Below are 20,972 nucleotides of genomic sequence, written 5' to 3' on the forward strand. Positions count from 1 at the left end.
AGCAGACTGCATGAATCCAGGGAGATTGAAGAGACGCCAGTAGCTGTAACTGCTTCAGGAATTTCATCAGCGTTTTCCTAAGAAGGCATCAAGGGGAATGTTTTCTTATCTGTCCACACGATCCTGTGGTAAAGGCTGGTGAGCAAGCCCAGTATTACATAAAAGGGATGGGTCAGTTAACCATAGAATGGTGTAAGAATTTGCCACATCAAATGGCACTTGCAGAGAACGATTTCCTATGCTCCCTTGCTGTTTGTTTCAAGTGTTTTGAAAAGGAGCCATGGTAGGTGCCATGAGCTCAAAGTCTTCCCTATTTTGTAACCAGCAAAATCCCAAACAACACAAGGAATGTGTCCTTCTGGCAAGTGTGTTTATCCTTGCTCCTTCCCTTTGTATTGGCCAGACCCTATGATCTTAACATGTTCTAATTTCCCAGAACTGCAGAAATAAAGAAAAGCTGAACAACTTTTGCAAATCTTGTACTGGGACTGAATACATTTTGTCCCACTCTCATGAAATTAATAAAAAGAGAGGCAGATATTCTTGGATAAAGCCTGCTGTGTGGCTAATGATAACCAGGCCCTTGTTCATTCCCTGTAGGCTATTAAAAGAGAGAAGAGATGATCTAGTTGGTACCACAATGTTTTCAGCTTTTCTGCTGAGCCAACACCCCATCCAACAGTGTTGTCCCTCTGGCAAACTTCTTTATGGATATATTACTGTACATTATGCACTAACATCCCTGCTACCCAACTACGGCACAGAATCTCAGCTCTTTGAGGGAAAACAGCCTAGGAGAAGTGCCAGAAAGAGATGTTGGAAACAACTACCAAAAAACCCAACCCAGCTCTGATGCTCTGATCAGCTCTAAAGTCACCTTAGTTGCACCACAACAGTGACTGCAGGACACCAACAACATACCAGAGCACTTTGCCCAGGGTGCCAAAAGGATCACAACAAACTTCTAATGCAGAATGAAGGTGTCTTGAAAGTCTTTCAGTGATACCACAGCTGTGACTGCACTTAGTCAAGTCTCATAACAACTTTCTCCCAGGATGGAAGCTTGATGCACTGGGACTCAGACAATCAGAAGGAGGAAAGTGACTGAAAAGGATCCATCTTCCTTTGGGGATGAAGAGGCACTTGAGAGGGCTTGTGTTTATTAATGCATTAATCAAGCATTAGCACTTCTTGGTTAGTTCCAAGGGACAGAGGTATTTCAGGAATAAACTCTGCATGGCAAACAGCTGGCTACAGCTGCTGTAGATGTAGAAGCAGATGGATGTAGATGAAGTCAAAACAAAACCCAGCAGCTACCAACCAAAACCCAGTACCAAGGAAGACTGTGAAGAGTCTTCACAGCATAAATCTCAGGAAACTTTTGCTGGGACCATTTCACCATTTTCTACCCTTTCCTCACCAGACTGAAGGCTCTTTTACTTTCTTCTGTTATTGCTAGTCTTAACACTGGCAGAGGAAATACCTGGAATGAAACGTGAGCTCTCAGTGGTTGTGAAGACATCTTCATTGATGGTGCAAGGCCTGCACTAGAAGGGACCAAGGATTCTGCCAATGAAAGTGATGACAAGAGGGGCTGGTGATGCAAAATGGGCCCAGACAGTGCCAACTGAGTCACAGATTTTGACTGAGTCACTAATTGGCATGGCAATGTCTCTCAGGGGATGATGCTGAGGGCAATACCAAAGCCAAACACAGGGTTTGAATCTTCACCCTTTTAGTCAATGAAGGCTTTGCTGCCAAAACTCTAAACTTAAGCTTAAATATTCAAAGCAGTGTTCAGTCTTAGAAACCTCATTGATAAGTCCACAGACCTAATTGCTCTCTTTTGCCACACAGAGTGCAAACACCTACCACAGCGTTTGGTAGGAGCTCAACCTAAGCACAACAGCCACCAAATAAAAGCTCCAGAGAGATGGAATATCTTCTGTTGCCCTTCTTGGTTTCATTGCATGAACAACACTGCATTAAAATATCTGTGCAAAGACAGTGAAAGAAGTCTGTTGCAAAAATAATTTTTGCAGGACAGGTAGATTTTGTCAGGCTCTACACCGTGGAAGAGGACCTTCAAACCTTCTTCGCTGAATTCAGTATGTCAGTCAAGAAGAGCTGCTTCTCATGCCAAAATGAACATGCACTGGAGCATCCCTCTTTTAAGGAAATATGGAGAGACCTGGGACAGTTCAGTCTGGAGAAAAGAAGGCTGAGAGGAGACCTTATTAATGTCTACAATCATCTGAAGGGTGGCTGTCAGGAGGATGGGGCCAGGCTCTTTTCAGTGATACCCAGTGATAGGGTGAGGGGCAATGGATGTAAATTCCATCAGAAGAAATTCCATATCAATATGAGGAAAAAACAATTACTGTGAGGGTGACAGAGCCCTGGAGCAGGCTGCCCAGAGAGGTTGTGGAGTCTCCTCCTCTAGAGATCTTTAAAACCCACCTGGACATACTCCTGTGTGACCTGCCCTAAATGATCCTGCTTTGCAGGGGGGTTGGACTTGCTGATCTCTGGAGGTTCCTTCCAACCCCTAGCATTCTATGACTCTATGGTTCTGTTTAGAAGATCTGTTACCTCAATGCCATGAAATGCAAATCCTCCAGATGAGTTTGCAAGGTTGGTTGTCTACAAAAGGAACACACAACTGCATATGAAAAGCAACTATGCTGTGTTAAGGTAACTTCAGATTTTGGAACTAAATTTCTTCCTCGGGCTTGTGCAAATACAATCTGTGCAGCACAAAGACTTCATTGGAAATAGAAACATCTCTGTGTCGGCATAACGTTCAGGCACAGTCTTAAATCTGTCAGCTCCAATCTACAAGGGATTTCTTGTTTCATTTTGTATGGGAATTATGCTGGTCACAGAAGAAGTGACAAAAAGGGTACCACCAAATGAAAAATAAAGTAATTTTCTAAAAATTGTCCTAGCTGCTATAACTAACACCTCCAGTTCTCAGGGCTGCAGTGTTAAAACAATCCAATTTGCATGATGCCTTGGATGATATTTGCTTAGCTGTGTTCCTCTCCAGTTGAACAGCGCTAAAAGATTGCTATTTTTCCTTTCAATATTTCCAATCATTAGTATTTAAAGCCCTTCCTCATCTGAGCTTTGTTCACTGGGAACTGACTGGAGTCAAGCTGAGCTGTAAGGATTTTTTTAAAAACAACCTCACTGGAGTTGGAAAAAAAAAAAAAAAAAAGAACAAAAAGAACAAAACCCAAAACAAAACATAAACTGGAAAGGAAGCCTTTCTCTGCAGCTTAATTATGTGTATTTAAAGCTCCAGTAGAGCTGATAATGTTGTTTAAAAACTCCTCTCTACTTGGGAAGTTACAAATATAGCCTGAATTGCTGTAATGGAAGGGACTCCAGAACAGCTCATACTTCCCTTTTTAACCTGAACTTTAGTGTTGACAGCACAGGGTGTTCTGACCATCTAGAGGTTTTCCCCCATGAATTGCCCTAAAAAAACCTCACAACATGGGATACAGACAACATGATTTCAGATTTAACTTTCATATTCTCTGTGTTTATACTTCTAATTCATCCACAGGGAACACTTTCTTCCTAGCTCTTATCTGAAGATGACCAAAAGCAAGTTGGAGTAATTGTAGGCACATGGTACTCAACAGATGCAAGTTACTCAAGGACAGAATCACAGTATCATAGAATGCACTGGGTCAGAAGGGACCTCTAAAGGTCATCTAGTTCAACACCCCTGCAATAAGTAGGGGCATCCCCAACTAGACCACGTTGCTCAGGGCTCCTTCAAGCCTGACCTTGAATGTCTCCAGTGACGGGGCTTCAACCATCTCCCTGCTCAACCTGTTCCAGGGCTCCACCACTCTCATAGTAAAGAACTTCTTCCTAATGTTCAAACCAAACCTACCCTGCTCCAGTTTAAAACCATTGCCCCTTCTCCTAGTACTAGAGGCCCTTGTAAACAGTTCTCCAGCTCTCTTGTAGGCCTGCTTCATTTACAGGCCACTGTAAGGTCGCCCTGGAGCCTTCTCTTCTCCTGGTTGAACAATCACAGAATCACAAAACCAACTCTCTCAGCCTGTCTTTGTAGGAAAGGTGCTCCAGCCAATTATCATCTTTGTGGCTCTCCTTTATACCCTCTCCATCAGGTCCATGTCCTTCCTGTGTTGAAGGTCCCAGAGCTGGACACAGTAATCCAGGTGAAATCCCAACGGAGCAGACCAGAGTAGCAGAATCACCTCTCTCGATCTGATCTGACGGCCACACATCTTTTGATGCAACCCAGGATGCAAACTATAACACCAGAAAACCCGTAGCTGAGGAACTCAGGATTCTAGAGGCACATCCACTCACAGAAAGCTGCCCTGCTGCTTGCAGTGAAGTGGTGTTACCTCCATCTTTGTATATCTTAAAAGGGATGCAGAAGACTTCAATTCCCCACTCAATGGGGGTAACGGCACTGCCAGGGACCTGGTACCCATCTCCCTCCTCATAACCCACAGACTCAGCTTACAGCAGCGCTTACAGAGAGCTGTACTCATAGCATCAAGAATATAGAATAACCTACCTACCTTCAAAGGAGTCCTGCAGAATTAAAGCCTACCTAAGAGTATTCATGTTCTGTTCCATGCCTGCAGGGCTCTTCCCTCTCCAAACACATCTGAGCTTTCTGTGATATCCAATCCCCACTCCTGAGAGGCTGTGGTTAAAATAAACTGTGCAATGCCACAATATGCTGCTCATAACCAACAGCTCATGGGGCTCCCAGAGTTGGCTGCTTCAGTCTTTAGCATTAACTTTTCTTTACCCTAGATGGAGAATGCCAGCTCAGTGGCAAGATGCTGTTGAGACCATTAGTGAGATTGCATTTGGACAACTGTAATGTGAGCCAAAAACTAAATTAATTCCAAACTCCAAAGCCCATAATGGCAGCAACACAAGGGTCCAAGAGCCAGCGGGCTGATCAATAGCTACAGCCATATTCATTAGCGTGATCACAAAAAGAGCTGGCTGAAAGAAATTGCTTACCTGTAGGGAGAGTAGGGGTCAAAACATGTCTTGGTGACTTCTGTTATCTCCGGGTTACAGCATTCCCCACCGTCGAAGTTGTACCTCTCGTAGTTACAATCCATGTCACACACCCCATTCTGCTTCTTCTTGTTGAAGAGCGCGTGGCGCACGTGCCGGCAGTCTCCGCCGTCGTACCCAGTCAAGGTGTGGTTGCACTCGGGGTCACAGTTCTCGTCCCCGATCTTGCTGATGTCACAGTTGGCCAGGATGAGCCGGTGGCGAAGGGAAGAGTTCTTCACCTCCAGCACCTCCAGCTCCCAGGTGATGTTGTAGCGGCTGAAAGCCTCATTGAGGTGCTGGTGCTGGAACTCGATCTGCTGCTGGCTGACGGTGGGGTTCTGGTGCTTGTCGTCATAGAGATTTACCACGCGGTAGCGAACGACTTTGTTGCGGCGGAAGCTGGGGAGCTTGTTGTAGCTGGCAATGACGTCTGTGTTGTCACAGACTGTCTGGCCACAAAGAGGAGGCTCTAGGCTGGTATCCAGCAAATAGCCATGATGATAGCTGAACTTGCTCTGAGGACTGCTGCCATCCTTCATGGGAGACCAGGTGTTTTTCACATTCAGTAAACTGTCTTGAAGAACTAGCTGAGGTAGAGGCATGTCCTGCCTGTGAATTGCCTGGCCCATGTCCAACAAGATCTCCTTCTGAGACCGGGCTGTCCTCCAGAGGCTGAAGTGCTCTACGTAACCCCGATAGTTCTGGTTCAGGGCATTTCCTCCAACCATGAGCACCTTACACTTCAAGGTCAGCAGACTGAAGACGCTGCCCACTTGCTCTCCACTTGTGGCCACCTGGGCACCATTCACATAGAGTTTCATGAGGTGCCCATCGTAGGTGGCAGCCAGATGCACCCACTGGTTGGGGAGGTAGCTGCGATGTGCTGCAATGGTGGTTACTTTGCGAGCACGGTCCGTCTTCAGAGAGAAGAAATAGCGGGGGTCTCTATTCCCCTGGTCACTGACGGTGTTAATCCCCAGGACCCATCCTCGGTCACGGGAGGTGTAAGAACATTTGTCATACAGTCCTATGTGCCCCCAAAAGAGAAATATGAATAAATAAGGATGACAGAATAAAGAATTTAGTCTTTGTACAAATCTCTCTCTCTCTATGTATATACACACACTCACCTACATCTGTTAGAAAGTTAGTGTAGAGGAAGGACACTAAATCATCCAGTGGATAATTGTGAGGGGTCATGTCAAGGCTTGCTAGTAAAGGTCAAGACTTGTCAGAGGTGTGTACGAATGGGATTCTCCTTTCCTGACCAAAACTCTTGCAAATTCCTACCAGCAAAATACTGTAGGGCACGTTTGATTCTTACCTTCAGAGAAGCCATAACATCACTGGTTGAAAAGAAGAACTATCATAGAATCATGGAATTGTTTTGGTTGGAATAGAGCTTCATTGAGTCCCACCACTAGGCCAACTCTGCCAGATCACCACCTAATGGTGTCCATCAGCACCACATCTAATGATCTTTTAATGACCTCCAGTCACCACTGCTCTGGGCAGCCTACTCCACATCCTGATCACCCATTTAGGGAAGAAATTGTTCATTGTGTCCAACCTAAAACTCTCCTCATGCAACTTGAGGCTGTTTTCTCTTGTCCTATCACTTGGTCCTTCAGAAGAGAGATACACCTCCACCATGCTCCAACCCCATTTCAGGCAGCTGTAGAGAGCAAGAAGGTCTTCTCTGAGCCTCCTTTTCTGCCGACTGAACAACCCCATCTCCCTCAGCTGTTCCTCGTGAGACTTGTGCTCTAGACCCTTCACCAGCTTCTCAAAGTCTTGAGAAGTAATCCTTGTTGATCTCCCTCATACCCCTGACCGCTGAGAGGAAATAAGTATGAAATCTAAGTACTGCACAATCTGAGAAACACTGAGTAGCTGCAATAATCTTGGTAAGTACAAGCACGCAAATCCTACAGAGAGTGAATGGGATGTGTCCAAGATACCTTCAGATTCATACTCGGTAAAAACCAGTAAGGAAAACAGTATATACTGGTATGCTGAATATACTGAACAAGGTATGCACCACAGCTGGAAAGGGCAAGAAGCATGCATGGATGGACACACACATTCAGAAAGATTCCTGGCTCCTCACACACAGTTAGTGCACCACAGGGATATAATTATGGGAACGGATCATTAGGACGCTAATGATTTCTCTCATACAAAGTGTGGATCCACACCTAAAGCTCTCTCAAGCAGTCTTCAGACAGCTCCAAGCTGTGGGAAGAGCCCACTCCTTCTCAGCTTGAGACATGAGGTTTGGCAAGTTAACGACATGCATTTCCATCTCTCAGTTCTGAGAGGCCAAGGGCTGCAGGGACACACCTCAACGGAAAAAATAATCGTTAGAGCCTTCAGCACCAAACGGCCTTTCTGCTATCAGTGCACAGAAAACAATCCTTCCCCCAAGCCTCCACTTCCAAAAGCCTAAAGGAGAAATCATAAATCTCTGACAGCTCAGTCCTCATGAAAAGACTAAATATCCCCTTACCTCACCCCTGCACCCTAACCCTCCCAGCACTACAACCAAACAACATCTTCTGCTTCTGACTCAGTTGCTCAACAGCCATCTGTTAACAATCACTCATTAACAGCCTAGTCTTGTCTCCTATCGACAGAGCAAAGGTTACAGGAGCATTTTAACTCCCCTCTCCTAGCACCCACCTTCCCCACTTTCCTCACACCCTTTCCTTCTCCTCCTCCCGCAGTAAAGAACAGCCTTCTGATGGGAAAGTTAAAAAAACCTGAAATAGGCCTTTTTTAAAATGTCTTTTTTCCCCTTTCTTTTTTTTTCCGCCTTTTTTTCTCCTTTTTTTTTTTTTCTTTTTTCTCCTTTTTTTTTTTTTTTTTTCCCTGCAGGCTGGTATTTTGCTAGGGACTCTGAGCTCCCCCTTTTCCTGTTTCCCTCGGAAGGGAGATCCCAGGGTTCGGAAGGTAATGTGTTTATTCATCTGTAGGGCGCACTCAGTTCAAAACCTTTTGGAGACCAGCTCCTACTTTATACTGCTACTTCTGATCACAAGAAAGGAGAGGAGGAGAACAAGGGGAGGACAAAAACAAATATAGTAAAAAAAGAAAAATATGTTTGCTGCGATGGATATGAAGCTGGAGGTGGGAAGATTCAGGCTGGAGGTGAGGAGGAAGTTCTTCCCCATGAGAGTGGTGAAGCCCTGGAACGGGTTGTCCAGGGAGGTGGTTGGGGTGCTGTCCCTGGAGGTGTTTTAAGCCCAGGCTGGATGAGGCTCTGGCCAGGCTGATCTAGTGTGAAGTGTCCCTGCCCATGGCAGGGGGGTTGGAACTAAATGATCCTTGTGGTCCCTTCGAAACCTGACTGATTCTATGATATTTACCCCAGAAATTTATGCCATGAAAGCCAAAGCCATCAATGACCTTCTGGAGTCTGTTTTAAAGTGTTTTTTTTCTTTTTTTTTTTCTTTATGGAATAAATACTTTTACAAAGCATTTCGTTGCATGAGAGCCCATAAGCATCTGCATCTTTATGAATCTCAAATCACAGAATCACAGAATCACCAAGGTTGGAAGAGACCTCAAAGATCATCAAGTCCAACCTGTCACCCAAGACCTCATGACTAAACCACGGCAACAAGTGCCACGTCCAATCTCCTCTTAAACACCTCCAGGGATGGGGACTCCACCACCTCCCTGGGCAGCACATTCCAACAGTGAATGACTCTCTCAGTGAAAAACTTTCTCCTCAACTTCAGCCTAAACCTCCCCTGGCACAGCTTGAGACTGTGTCCTCTTGTTCTGGTGCTGGTTACCTGGGAGAAGAGACCAACTCCCTCCTGGCTACAACCACCCTTCAGGTAGTTGTAGACAGCAAGAAAGTCTCCCCTGAGCCTCCTCATCTCCAGGCTAAACAATCCCAGCTCCCACAGCCTCTCCTTGTAGGGCTTGTGCTCGAGGCCTCTCCCCAGATTCTTTGCCCTTCTCTGGACATGTTCAAGTGTCTCAATGTCCTTCTTAAACTGAGGGTCCCAGAACTGGACACAGGACTCAAGTATAGGTATTGTCTGGTGATAGTCGGTGGATAGCACTGCAATGAATGAGAAGACAGTTGGCAGGATGAGGCCTTCCTCCAAATATGTCATTACAAAATAAGTTATAAAAAAATCTCAACTTATTGTAATAAGACCATTAGAGTTGGACAGACATTTTGCAAGAGGGAGGCTTTTTGCCTGCCAAGAAATGCCAGCATGGTGAGTGCAGAAAAAGGGATGGTGAAATGGGCTAGTCCCAACAAATCTTCCTGAGAAACTGCAGGGCTTCAACACAAGGCCAGGGCAACCCCAGGGACTCCCACAGCTGTTTTGACTGCAAGCACAGAAGGTCAACTCATCCTAGCCACACTCCCCACCATCTCCTGCCACTTTTGCTGCCTAGTGACCCAAATTTCAAGGCATGCAGGTCACGGGGCAACGGCACATGCAATAGCTGCTCCACCTGTTTCTTAAGGCATCCAAGATCCCTGCTGTTGGATGGACAGCTGGAAGTCCTTCAGCAGGCCTCTGGGGTCTCCAGTTCTGAGGAAGTCCACCATACAGCCTTCAAGGGTCAAGGATTTTGGCTTTTTGTACTGACCAGGGTGGGACATATTCCCCCAAAGAACTAATAAATTATTGTGGAATGGAAATTCAGTCTCCTCACCAGCATTAAAGAACATCTCCCCCTCTCTCTGAAGTGCTGCATGATGCTAGAGATTGACCTCAGCTGAACAGAGAGAGCTGCTGTCAGAATACTACAGAATAGTAGCAATCCTCCTTTGCCTTTGAGCATTTAAACCCTGATGTGATGCAACGTGTCTTGAGTTTGGCTCAAACAGCTGCCACCAATTCAAGGTTTACAGGGGGCCAAAGGAGAGCAGAAAGAGAAAAAACAACCAGTGACAATAGGGACACCACTGAACATGCCAGTTTGAAAGCTGCTGAACTAAAACAGTCTACTATTCCAGTTCCTTACATTTTCTTGTTTAGGGCAGAGGTCATTACTGAATCCATATGCCACGTACAGTATTCTTTTCTCAAACTTTTACTATCACAGACATCCAACTCTTGATGAAAAGGTGGATTGAACGCGAGCCCTTCAGCTACAAGGCTTGTTTCATTCTTAAGAGGAAAAGAGTGAGTAAAGGGACAAGAAGCCCACACTCCCTGTAACTTGCAAATTCGTACCAGCTCTTGATGACCTTCTTTCGCTTGTATGCTGCACCTACTTTCCCAATCCTTCACTTACTTTTGGCTTTAGACGAAGAATCCTCCGGCTAAGGGAGTGTCACTTTTCCGTTTTGTCCCCAGCACAATGAAACTAATTTCATCTGGGACTTGGGATGTCATAATAAAAGAATTTATTACTTCTTCTATGACAACTAATAAGGGCAAAGCCATTGGAAGAGGGACATGTGAAATAATTGCCAGAACTTCTGAAAACTGAATAATTTGCTGTTTTCACAATTTATTTCAATTTAGTAAAAGGTTCCATGGCCGTGAGTTATTTTGCAGACATAATTAAGAACATTTTAAACAAGAAGAGGCCTCTTTTACCCCAAACAAGGCTGGTCTTGAGCAAAATCACCCCTTACAATGGTTGACACTCCAAATTTCAAAATGCAGCTGTGACCACAACCAACATTTGCATGAAAAACATACAGCTTGGAGATTCTCATTTAGCACTCAGGATGCTTTACAATAATGTGGTAAAGGACATTTTTAGCTACTTAATATCCTTTTACAAACCAAGAGTGGTGTAAAGAGGCCTCATGGTAAATGAGACTCAAGCCAGTGACTGCAAAACCACAATCTGGCGAATGTGCCTGACGTTTGTGTGCCAAGAAATGGTGTGAAATAAAACTGATGTTTGTTTTCCCCACAGCAATTAGATTAAAAAAATATGTACAAGTTTCATACAGCAGCAAACAATTTTCCTCACTTCTGCTTGCCCTGAGTTGCTAGAAAGGGATGGAGCTACAGCTGAGAACACTGACAGCCCTTCTAAATCCTTAGTCGGAGCGATTTTCCCCCTGTTCTGTTCCTGAAACCCAAGGGATTAAAACATTATCTTTCCTTAAAAAAAAAGAAAGAGGTGCTAGTTAGCTTTCCAGTAAGAGGCACTGGTAACCTTCCCACCCCACAAAGGGGTGAGTCACTCTAGAGGAGTGCCTGAATACCGTGAGAAGCCACATTTCTGTATGCATGGCCAGAGACAGACTTTGATGGCCCACCAGGATCCCTCTGGCCCCATGATGTTTGCTCCTTATAGGAAAAGCAAATTCCTAGGCATCGCTAGTGGGGAAAGCTGGAAAACTGGACTCCAAAGTCTGAAAGCCAAAAGCCAAACATGGAAAACCAGAAATACAGTCTCTGTCATTGTTTTACATGTGAAATCTTTGTTCTCAGGCTACTGACCCACAACTGCTCCAGTATACAACTGTCCCCATTCTCTCTTCTAGGAGGCCCTAACCAAAGCCAGTGAGATTCATATCTCAGTTTGTTTTCAGGACTTTGCTAGGGACTTTGATAGAGCCACGTCCTGGCATGAATCCTGTGTGCCTGACAGGATTTGGCAGCAGGAGCCCAGCGTCTAGCATCAGCTGCTGAGCTTGTGGAAGAAAGTCCTGGGTGAGGACAGGAGGCCCTCCTGTAGCCACACTTGTGAGGCTGAGACTGGAGCAGATGTTTATCAGCGGCAGCCACAGAGAAACAGGAACTCACAGCTAGAGGCTGTAGCTGCTGGAGTCATCAGTAGCGCTGTGGGCAGAGTTTGAAAGGGGAGAGGCTGAAGTAGCCCCTGTGAGCTGCGGTAATCCACTTTAATATTATCAATAACAGACCCCAGTCCTCCCTCCTTCCCTCCCTTCAGTGCTGCTGCTCACGTTTTGCTCACAGCAACCTTCCCGCTAGTCAGCCCAGACGTAGAATTACCTACGAATTGAATTCTCCAGGAAGAAAGTTTCCTCACTTTGCTGAGCAACGGGAAGCAAAAAGGGAAAAAAAGAAAAAAAAGGAAAAAAAAAAGCCTTGTTGTGCTTTCCTTTCCAGAAGCGTGAGGCTGGGGGAAGGGGAAGAAAGAGGTCAGTTTGACTTTGAACACATCAGGTGTGCTGTGTAGCCCGTCACAGCCGTGCAAGGCAGAACGGCAAACAGTGCCCTGCACTTCTGAAAGTTGGCCATGCCTGTTTTGCTGGGAGACTCCAACCAGAGGTGACAGGACTCAGTTATGAAAGGGGAATTTAGGTCAACAATCAAAGCTGCAGTCAGGGGGCCCAAGAACAGGGAGCTAAAGGTTGGGGCTGTTTTTTTCTTTAGCGTGCTTTAATCGTTTAGTATCAAAGCACAGAGGAACGCTTGAAAGAGCAAATATTCTACAGGAACCTATAGAAAGCTTTTATCTGTCCAGAGGAAAATAATTAAACCCGACAGATTTGGGTTAAGTATCCCCATGTTCCACGCAATTGGATAAGTCAGCGAAGATCCACTGGAGCAGTTCTTGAGTTCTGCACTGGATATTTCATGCTATGACGTTGAACCCAATATAGTTTTACAAAGGGAAGAAATAATCTCTCCTTTCCTTTGCCGTGCTTCTCCCAGCCCCCACTTCCTTCCACAATAGTTAAATAATTCAAAGTTCAGAGTACTTAAGGCAACATCTCTGTCTATACCATTTCCAGCACCGTTATAAGAGGCCTCCTGAGGTCACCCCTTGAGACGAGGAGTGGCTCAGAGGAAACCACCTGAGACTTGCTCAGGTGGCAATGTACTACTTAAGAAAGCAAAAAGGGAATGCTTGCTGCTGCTATCAATATAGCTGAATTCACACCAGATATTATCATTTACAAGCTATGTTAGTGGGCTCAGATCTGAGACAGGACAGAGTTGTTTTGTTTTGACATGGAAAACATGATCTTCATGTAGAGATACAGAGCCTAGTACAGCTATGCCTACTTAATGTTGAGAATTTGGCCCAAGGCTCTTGGCAGTATCAAAATCTGTATATCATTGCCATTAAGCATTAAATGAAACATATATACTGTACTGTTTCTCAATTTCCCAGTCACTCACAGGCTCAAAAGATACCTTGGAGTCAGAAAACAGGGAGGTGAGAACAGCAGAAACAGGAAAACATGAATTTGTAGTGGCTGGTTAGTTATGAACATTACATAAATCCTTCCCTTCTGATAACAAAATCATGTAGGCTGTAACAGAGCAGCCACTGGCATGGACAATCATATTAGTGATACTTCACTGAGCCTATTGTATGAATATACCAACTAACAGCATATAAGAGCTTACTGCAAAAAGACCTGCTAGGCTGGGGTTAGCAAGAAATTATTAGATTGTGAGGATTTTGAGGTGCAAGTGAACACCCAACACTGCATAAGCAGATGGTACAGAGCAGTGAGCTTCAGTCCTTGCAGTATTGTAGCAGGGTCATCCATAGACCGGGTATTGGCTTTTGCAAGGGCTCCTTTGTCTAAGTATCAGTGTAAACAAGTATTAGTGGGAAGGTTGGCTTCTTATCTAGATCTCCCCAAGCATTTCACAATAAAGCTGCAGAACCAGTGGAGACTGGTACTTGGTTAACAGACTGGCTGTTTATGATCTAATAACTAGGTTTAGGTGGGCTTTTAGTTGGATAGCGAAAAGCACATCCTTCACAAGGGTCAAACTTCAGTCCCTTCTATAAAGTCTGGGACCATGGGAACATTCCAGAGAACAAGGGTAAGGATTGTCTAATATCTACAAATTATCTCCTGCCTTGTTCTCAAAAGCAAGTGAGTATTTTTGGGTGAGGCTTGGAAAGTCAGTGTGTGTCCATCTTATCAGAGAGAATCATAACACATGCAGACATAGGGAGATAGTCCAGGCAGGCTTCCTCTGGAAACTACAAAGTCATAAACCCTGCAGTCATTAGCATGTTCCTTCAGAGAATCACTGCTGTATGTCACAAATATGGGAGGCTTGGATTCAGGCTTGATTCAGACAAATACTCAGGTTGGGGGTTGCCAGTTGTAGACATTCTAGTGTGTCCCACTGAGTTTAGCATTTATGAAAGCGCAGACATCCTTCAAATCAAGAGAATGGAAAAACCTCAATAACTTTGTTGGTTTGGCTCAAAGGGACCTTAACACATCTCTCTACTTCCAATCTTATCTATGCTGGCTGATCAGCAGAACCAGGTTATGGATTAACCATCCCATTGTAGCTGAGGCAGGTATTCACCTTCAGAGAAACCCACCACTGAACAGCCTTCTCGCTTTGGAAGCAGATGCTGTAAAACACAGAGGTACGTATCAAGAGGCACACATGAAAATCATCCATCTTCCACAGACACCTGCAAAACACACACAAAATGGGAAGCACACAAACCTGCAAAAAAAAGGGCCATAAATCCAGTGGCAGAGCAGCAGAAGGGTTGCTCTGCATGCATAGATGAATGTGCCCAGCAATGTGCTTGGTGGAACATACATTACCTCTGCTGCCACATCTCCTCCTCCTCCTCCTCCTTCCCACACTATTAGTCAAATACTGATTAGCTATCAAAGTTCTACAGAGAAATTGACTCTTGTGCATGCTAACATGGAGTGGCTTTTCTCTTGTTTGCAAGAGTTGAGAGTAAACACAGAGTATCTGCTATGGAAGGAAAAGACACGTACGTAGCACAACCTCCAGGAAACCTAAATGATAAAGTGGCCTTTCTGGGCTTCTTTTAGAAAATAGCAGAGAGAGAATTGATCATAAACTGGGTCAAGATAGGTCAGCATACTCAGAGCAGATCAGATGGCCAGAGCATCCCAGGAGGAAAGGTTCTCCTGGAAGGATTATTAGGGGCACATCTGTGCCGTCAGATGACCGTGCACAATACCCATCAGCTCACTGGGAGTTCAATATGGCATTTCCTTTCACAATGTGCTTTGTGCCTGACAAGCACTGCAAGTCAATCAGCTGCAGAGCAGCCAAGCCCCCAGTCTACTGGAACATTGCCCAGGATGCTGCCCTACGGAACCCCCTCCATGGCCAGAAACACGGAGCAGCAAGAAATGGAGGTCTACGCTTGAGATTGCTTATAGTGCTGATCAAAATACATAGCCAGAATTGAAGGGGGGACAACAACACTGCTTGTTTTGCTTTTTAGAATTCCCTTGTCTCTGACCTTTACAGCAGCTTTAGGGCAGCACTGGAACCAGCTGAGCAGTTACTACTCCCAGCTGCAGAGAAAAGAGCTTTTACACCATTGCACAATGCATGTGTGGTTGTGGGGGGAGGTAGGTTAGGGCTAGAGAACAAAGGAGGAAATCTAGTGGCACCTAAATCAAACATTATGATCAATGAGGGAGTGGGAAGAGGACCTGGGGAGCAGGGACAACCTTACAACCTTTCCAGGATCAGACAGATGGCCAACATCCACATTATTACAAAAACAAAACAAAACCAAAAAATTCCATGAATGCAAACTAGGGCACCCTGCGAGGAGACTGTAAAAATCACATCATGATAGCTTAGGCTTGTCTTTGTAATTGAGGGGCATTTCCACATGAAACAGTTCTAGTTATTTAATTGGATTTTGAGAACATTCCTGGGCAGATACTTTGTGAGTGCAAAACTGAGCAGTTCCAGTACATTTACACTGATTTATACCATGCAAGGTCTTGGCCTCGGTGAGAATTAAGTATCTTATTGTAAAAATATCTCAGATCTTATCCAGACTCAAATATCTCATTGCATCTGGCTTTCCCATATGACTGCATCTTTCCTGTACTGACAGAAACAACCAAGGAGCTCACCAACCTTAAAAGAACCATCTCCCATGGATGCAAGGACCAGCACGCAGCAACAGCAGGCGGGAGGGAGCTGATCCTGCCTGTTTTCTGCTGTCTCTTTGAAAGGGATCTGGGCTCTCTCTAATCATGACTATTTCATGCCTCAAATTCCCTGCTCCATACTTGCATACAAGTTCCAAACCCATGCACAAACCACAGAGATATTTCTGCTTTCTAGGAAACATCCTGCTGAAAAAAAACAAAACCACCCTGCCTCTCTAACATGATATAGCTATTAGAGTATGCATTCCTGATAGGCTGGAGACACCACATACTAACCAGAAGTATATAATTTTAGAGCTCTATTTTTCTGCTCGGTTTGAATCCAATTTCATTTGTTTTGGTATGATTTTCCTCCTGGAAATACCTGAGCCTGTGTTTCTGCTCGGCAAGTATCAGCGATCGCTTGATCTGCGAGCACAAATTAATAGGCATTTAAAAGACAATCCTCAGGCAGGTACTCATGATGGCTTAGAAGTGCCCAGAAACAAATTCACACCTATTAAACTGGAGGCTTTACCTGCAAATTCAGCCTCTAGTTCTTAAAGGACAAGATGGGACAGCGATGGGCAAGCCTCCAAAAGGTCATAATTCTACTTCGCTTTCCATAAGCGTTGCCAAAGTCAAATGCTTCTCAGAAGTAATTGACCTTCTCAAGTCGGCAGAACTGGGAGAAAAATGTAAAAGAAACAAGCTACCTTGGAAAATTTTTGGCAATTCTTGTGTTTAGCTGAGCAGCAGGAAATATCGTATGTCCAACCTTTCTTGTGTTATTTCAGCCCTTCCACTTCTGGTTAAATTTGGAACCAAAGAAGTGAAGACTAACAAAACAGCAAGCACATGTACTGCCTGCTCTGTGCACAGGCCCAGGCACACATCTGCACATGGGTTTGAGGGAGCAGACTGGGGCATTTTGAGCACTTGGCTTAAATTTGCATTTTGAGGAACAGTCTCTAGCTGGGGATGACTCAAATGAAACAAAATCCTGTCTCAGAATGCTAATTACCTTCGACAGCTCTTTGGTCTATATTTTCTGTTTGCAACTTGGCCAAAGTCACAGGAGTAGGTCATTTCACCATGCAGCCTACACACCCTTCTAGGACTGATCCTCTGCCCTAAGGTTGAGACCCACTACCCAGCAAGGAGGCAAAAGTCACCCCAAGCTTATTCTCCACTGTCTCATCCACATCTTTGCTTTTAATGAATGTCTGCTCTGATAGCTCCACAGTCCTGACACTGCCAATAATCCAGCTTATAGAGAGAAACCCTGATTTTGCTCCTCAAAGTTTGCAATCTGCAAGTAAATTCATGGCTTGATTGAAGTCAACATTAAAACTTTTACTAGCTTCAATGAGAAAAGATTTCGGTCTTGTTTTCTTGTTTGTCTCCTGTGACCTGGTACAGGTGATCCCACTTTGGCAGGGGGTTGCATTAGATGATCCCTCAAGGTTCCTTCCAGCCCCGAACATTCTGTGATTCTGTGAGCTGAACACACTGGACTGTTGTTAAGGGGAAAAGCATAGGTGTTGCTCAGCACACCATTCTGGTTCAAGCTAACAATATCTAAGCAGCATATAAAGGTGTATCACTACAGTGTATCAAGTGACATCCCCACAATGATGTTCAGGGGACCCTACAAGGAGCTAGAAATATCCTGCCAGTGTCAAGAAGAATCCTTCAAAATACTGGAAAAATCAAAGGAAATTAGCATCCTCCTGCTACCTGTGCTTTACTGTTAGTGTCAGTAATTATTTGCATTAACAGCTGAGAACCCCAGAACAATCTGATGTTAGAAGCATGCAGACACAGCATGGGTAAGGACTGAACTACTCCTCTTTGAAGAACTTGTAATTTGGAAAAAACCACTGCATTTTAATTTCTGGTGACAGATATTCCACCATTCTACTCAGAAAGGTATTTCAGTGACTGACAACTCTCAGGGCTAAACTCCTGCATTTTCTCTCTGTTCTGAAGCTGCTTAGTCTCCATATGCATCCATTGGATTTACCCTTATCATCTATTATTAGATTTCCAACCTCGAATTATCAGATTAATATGCCTCAAACATATACTTAAAGATCATGTTGATCAAGTCACCTCTTAATCCTCTTTGAATCAAGCACTTCAGAAGACTTGCTACAAATCATATAATTGTTGTCATTGTTAATTTTCCACCCCCACCCCCCCCTCCAAATCCTCTTTCACGCAACATCCTTCTTAAACTCTGGACACCAGAACAGGACAAGCACTTCAGCAGCAGCTACACCCGTGTCAATGCAGGGACAGCACAACTCCCCAACCCGCCTCACTGCTGCCTTGTTTACATAGCCAAGGATGACTCTGAACCTTTGGCCACAGCATCACATCGGCGTGCGTTATCTCTTCCACCAGGCAGTTACTCCTACACATTTAGCTTCCAGGTGAAAGACCCTCCCCCCACCACCTACCCCTTTACATATGACACGCAGCCCATCTTTCTATATGTGTGACTTCACATCTGGCTTTAATGCATACTGTTTGCATGTTCTCAGTTTCTGAAAACACCCAAATGAGAGTCCTGTTTTGGTCATTGTTTACCACTCCCTGAGCTCTGCAACATCTGCAAATTTTAGCAGCACTGATTTTATGTTTTCTTGCAGGTTGTTGACAGCAAATATTAACTAGTAAAGAGCCAAGATCGCATTGTGCTGAATAGGAGGGAATGTGGCCAGAGTGACACTGTTCAGGCAATAGCTCTGTTTTTCAGTAGGGGAAAATAAATACCTGTGCTGCTCATGAATACGAGCTTACACAAGTCAAGAGAAAAAAGATGGGACAAATAGATAAGTAGGAGATTGGCGAGATATGCCTCTGTCTTTTTGTCTCTTTGGCATTCCACAACTTGTCTTCAGAGCAGCACAGTGCAGCAGGGACCTAGCACGACCCTGGTCAAGAGAACTGCTGGGCTGAGCAGCTCTTTTTGGTACAATGGCATGGCATTTGCCATTTACAGCATCAGACATGATCAAAGCATTGCTCTGATGATATTACCTCATCCTTACAAACAGCATCTCTCTAAGGGCTGCCGAGAACCATTATTCCACCTTCACAAAGGGAAAGGACAGAGCCGAGGGCACCTCAAAGCAACTGCAAAGCAGGAACAAAAATCCCAGAGCCACCTTTGCACCTTCAACCACTATGCCACAAAATAAGCAGCTTGTGTTATCAGAAGAGGGAGCTTGCTTCTCCCTCACACAGCACTTTCATCACTGCTGAAACAAACACCCTTTCTCTCTCCCAAAGCATCCAATTCATCATTGACAGAAATCTCTCTTCTCTTCCCAAACCACCAGCCAAAAAGAAACCTCTACCCTTTGCAACTGGCTGTTTTCTACTCTGACAACTAGTCTCTCTTTCCTTCCCTTGCAGAACATCTTGTTGCAATGCCCTCCTATAATAATTTTCACATAAAACGTGTGCCTCGTCAAGCTTTGCCCTGTCACCAGCGTTTGACAAGTGTCAGAGAAACCCCATAAAAGCCAGGCTGCGGGTTCCTCAGTGCAAAGGACACCATGTGTTGAACACATTGACAGCCCTCAATAAATAACATCCCTGCTGAACAGCTGGTTGGATTGCTTAGGTTTGGAAGAATGCTGGCCACATTGCCTACTTACGTGCATCCTCCTCAGTGAGGCACAGAAGATCCTGTGCATGGGGAGCGGAAATACATCACTTCCAGAAGATACCAAAGTGTGTGTGGGGGTGTGTGTGTGTTAAAAAGATCTATCTGAACAGGTTGGATACTATCTGAATAGATCTATCTGAATAGGTTGTACTTGATGATCTCAAAGGTCTTTTCCAACCTGGTTAATTCTATTCCTATTCCTATTCCTATTCCTATTCCTATTCCTATTCCTATTCCTATTCCTATTCCATTCTATTCTATTCCTATTCTATTCCTATTCCTATTCTATTCTATTCTATTCTATTCTATTCTATTCTATTCTATTCTATTCTATTCTATTCTATTCTATTCTATTCTACTATTCCATTCCATTCCATTCCATTCCATTCCATTCCATTCCATTCCATTCCATTCCATTCCATTCCATTCCATTCCATTCTAACACAAGTTTAGATCCTGAGTCAAGGTTTTTGGCCCATTTCAGACACATAGTTGTGCCATAAAGTGTTGGTTTCTTGATATAGGTGCAAGAGATGTTCATCCTTCTTCCTTCTCTCGCTTGAAATACATCACTCACAGCTCACCTCACAGAATGTCAGTTTGGAAGAGACCCCAGGCATCATCTGGTCTAATATTTCTAGGTAACAGTATAGTTCAAATGAGATGGTCCAGCACCCTGTCAAGCCGAATCATAAAACTCACCTTCTTAAGTACTAGAGCACTAAAATCTGTTCACCAAAACAGTTTGGTTTTCACAGCATGAGACAAAATGCAGAGCTGGGGCAGAAAGGCCCTTGGCTTCTCTGCTATCTGCACTGGAGACAGAGTATGGTCCAGTGCTCAGCTTCTTACCACTGCAAGGTGTCTTCCTCTATAATCATGTGCTCCTGTCCCACCTTTGCTGCCAAATCCCAACACTGCAGAAACCTTTGGAAGAGAAACATAGACCCCTCACAGCATCGTTTTCTCTCTGAGAGATGCAGCTGCTGTTGCTTCCCTCTCTGGCCAGCTCCAAGGAGCCTGCAGGTGTTTGGATCTGGCCATGTCACAGTAAAACTGGTGGTATGCTGATGTTTAAAGCAAAATAAAATAAACCCCTGGTATTCCAGCATATAGTTGAAGACCACCCCTGTCTGAGCATTGCCTCTGGTGAGACACAGAATGTAAACAGTCTGTTTGATTAAACCATCTCTAGCAAGAGGGCTTTGGGGAATTCCAGTCTCTCCCACCGCAAAGAGCAGAAGATACTCTGCTCTTCATTAATTCAGAGCTCTTCAAAGGGCAAGAATGAATCGCTCAACCTTCCTCCTTGGAGAAACTGCTGATAGTTATTCCGGAATTCTTGGAGGAAGCTCACCATTATCAGGTCCACCATCACCACCC

At 44.6% G+C, this 20,972-nt stretch overlaps 1 protein-coding gene across 1 annotated transcript in view; it reads right to left on the reverse strand.

The window, feature by feature from the left end:
• The window catches only part of PAPPA (pappalysin 1), a 205,919-nt gene that overhangs the window by 170,964 nt on the left and 13,983 nt on the right, over nucleotides 1-20,972 (reverse strand). The window contains exon 2 of the mRNA XM_009907093.2: nucleotides 5,032-6,100. Coding sequence (XP_009905395.2) covers nucleotides 5,032-6,100 — 1,069 coding nt within the window. The remainder of the gene's footprint in view (nucleotides 1-5,031; nucleotides 6,101-20,972) is intronic.

The sequence above is a fragment of the Dryobates pubescens genome, chromosome 29 (assembly GCF_014839835.1).
Source record: "Dryobates pubescens isolate bDryPub1 chromosome 29, bDryPub1.pri, whole genome shotgun sequence".
Taxonomy (NCBI): Eukaryota; Metazoa; Chordata; class Aves; order Piciformes; family Picidae; genus Dryobates; species Dryobates pubescens.